At 45.9% G+C, this 734-nt stretch overlaps 1 protein-coding gene across 1 annotated transcript; it reads left to right on the top strand.

Annotated features, from left to right (window-relative positions):
* Positions 1–508: 508 nt before the first annotated feature.
* Positions 509–724, top strand: VCUG_02692 (uncharacterized protein; the record flags this gene model as incomplete). The annotated part of the gene is made up of 1 exon (XM_008077511.1): positions 509–724. The coding sequence occupies one exon, from the start codon at positions 509–511 to the stop codon at positions 722–724; it is 216 nt and encodes a 71-aa protein (XP_008075702.1).
* Between the last annotated feature and the right edge of the window lie 10 nt (positions 725–734).

The following is a 734-nucleotide window of genomic DNA, read 5'->3' as shown; positions in this document are numbered from 1 at the left end:
CGATATGTGCGATGACATCGTTAACGAGATATATGGTGATGTTGCCAACATGGCTGACAGCGAAGATCTGACGAACAGAACTATACTCACAACGAACAACGATGCTGCAAAGGAAATCAATGACAGGGTCCTTGACTTGATGATCGGCAACGAAGCGACATACACGAGTGCAGACTCTATTGTCACAGAGGACAACGATGTTGTTGTGAACTATCCGTTAGAGTTTCTCAACAAGCAGCAGCCTTCGGGAATGCCACCGCACAAGTTAGTTCTAAAAAGAGGTGCGTTGGTAATGCTATTGCGCAACCTTGATCCAGCCAGTGGCCTGTTCAATGGCACACGCCTGGTGGTTGATGAGCTCCACACAAACTTCATCATAGCTACTATTGTAACCGGATCCAGGAAAGGTAGCAGGGCAGTCATACCAAGGATCGATATGGCACCGAGCGAGACACAGCTGCCATTCATACTCAAGAGAAGACAGTTTCCGGTTCTTCTTTCGTTTGCGATGACAATCCACAAGTCACAGGGTCAGTCATTTGACAAAGTAGGTGTTTATCTGCACAGCTCTGTCTTTGTGCATGGTCAGTTGTATGTAGCTCTGTCGAGAGTGCGCTATGCAAACGGTCTAAGAGTGTATGTTGCTGACAATGGGGACCAAGGAAAGCGTGAGAATGGTAAAGTATACACAAGAAATGTTGTATACAATGAGCTACTGGAATGAAAGTGATTTA

This window comes from Vavraia culicis, assembly GCF_000192795.1.
Source record: "Vavraia culicis subsp. floridensis unplaced genomic scaffold supercont1.156, whole genome shotgun sequence".
In the NCBI taxonomy this organism is placed as follows: Eukaryota; Fungi; Microsporidia; family Pleistophoridae; genus Vavraia; species Vavraia culicis.
The sequence above is the reverse complement of the archived record's forward strand: the minus strand, read 5'-3'. Positions and strand labels throughout refer to the sequence as shown.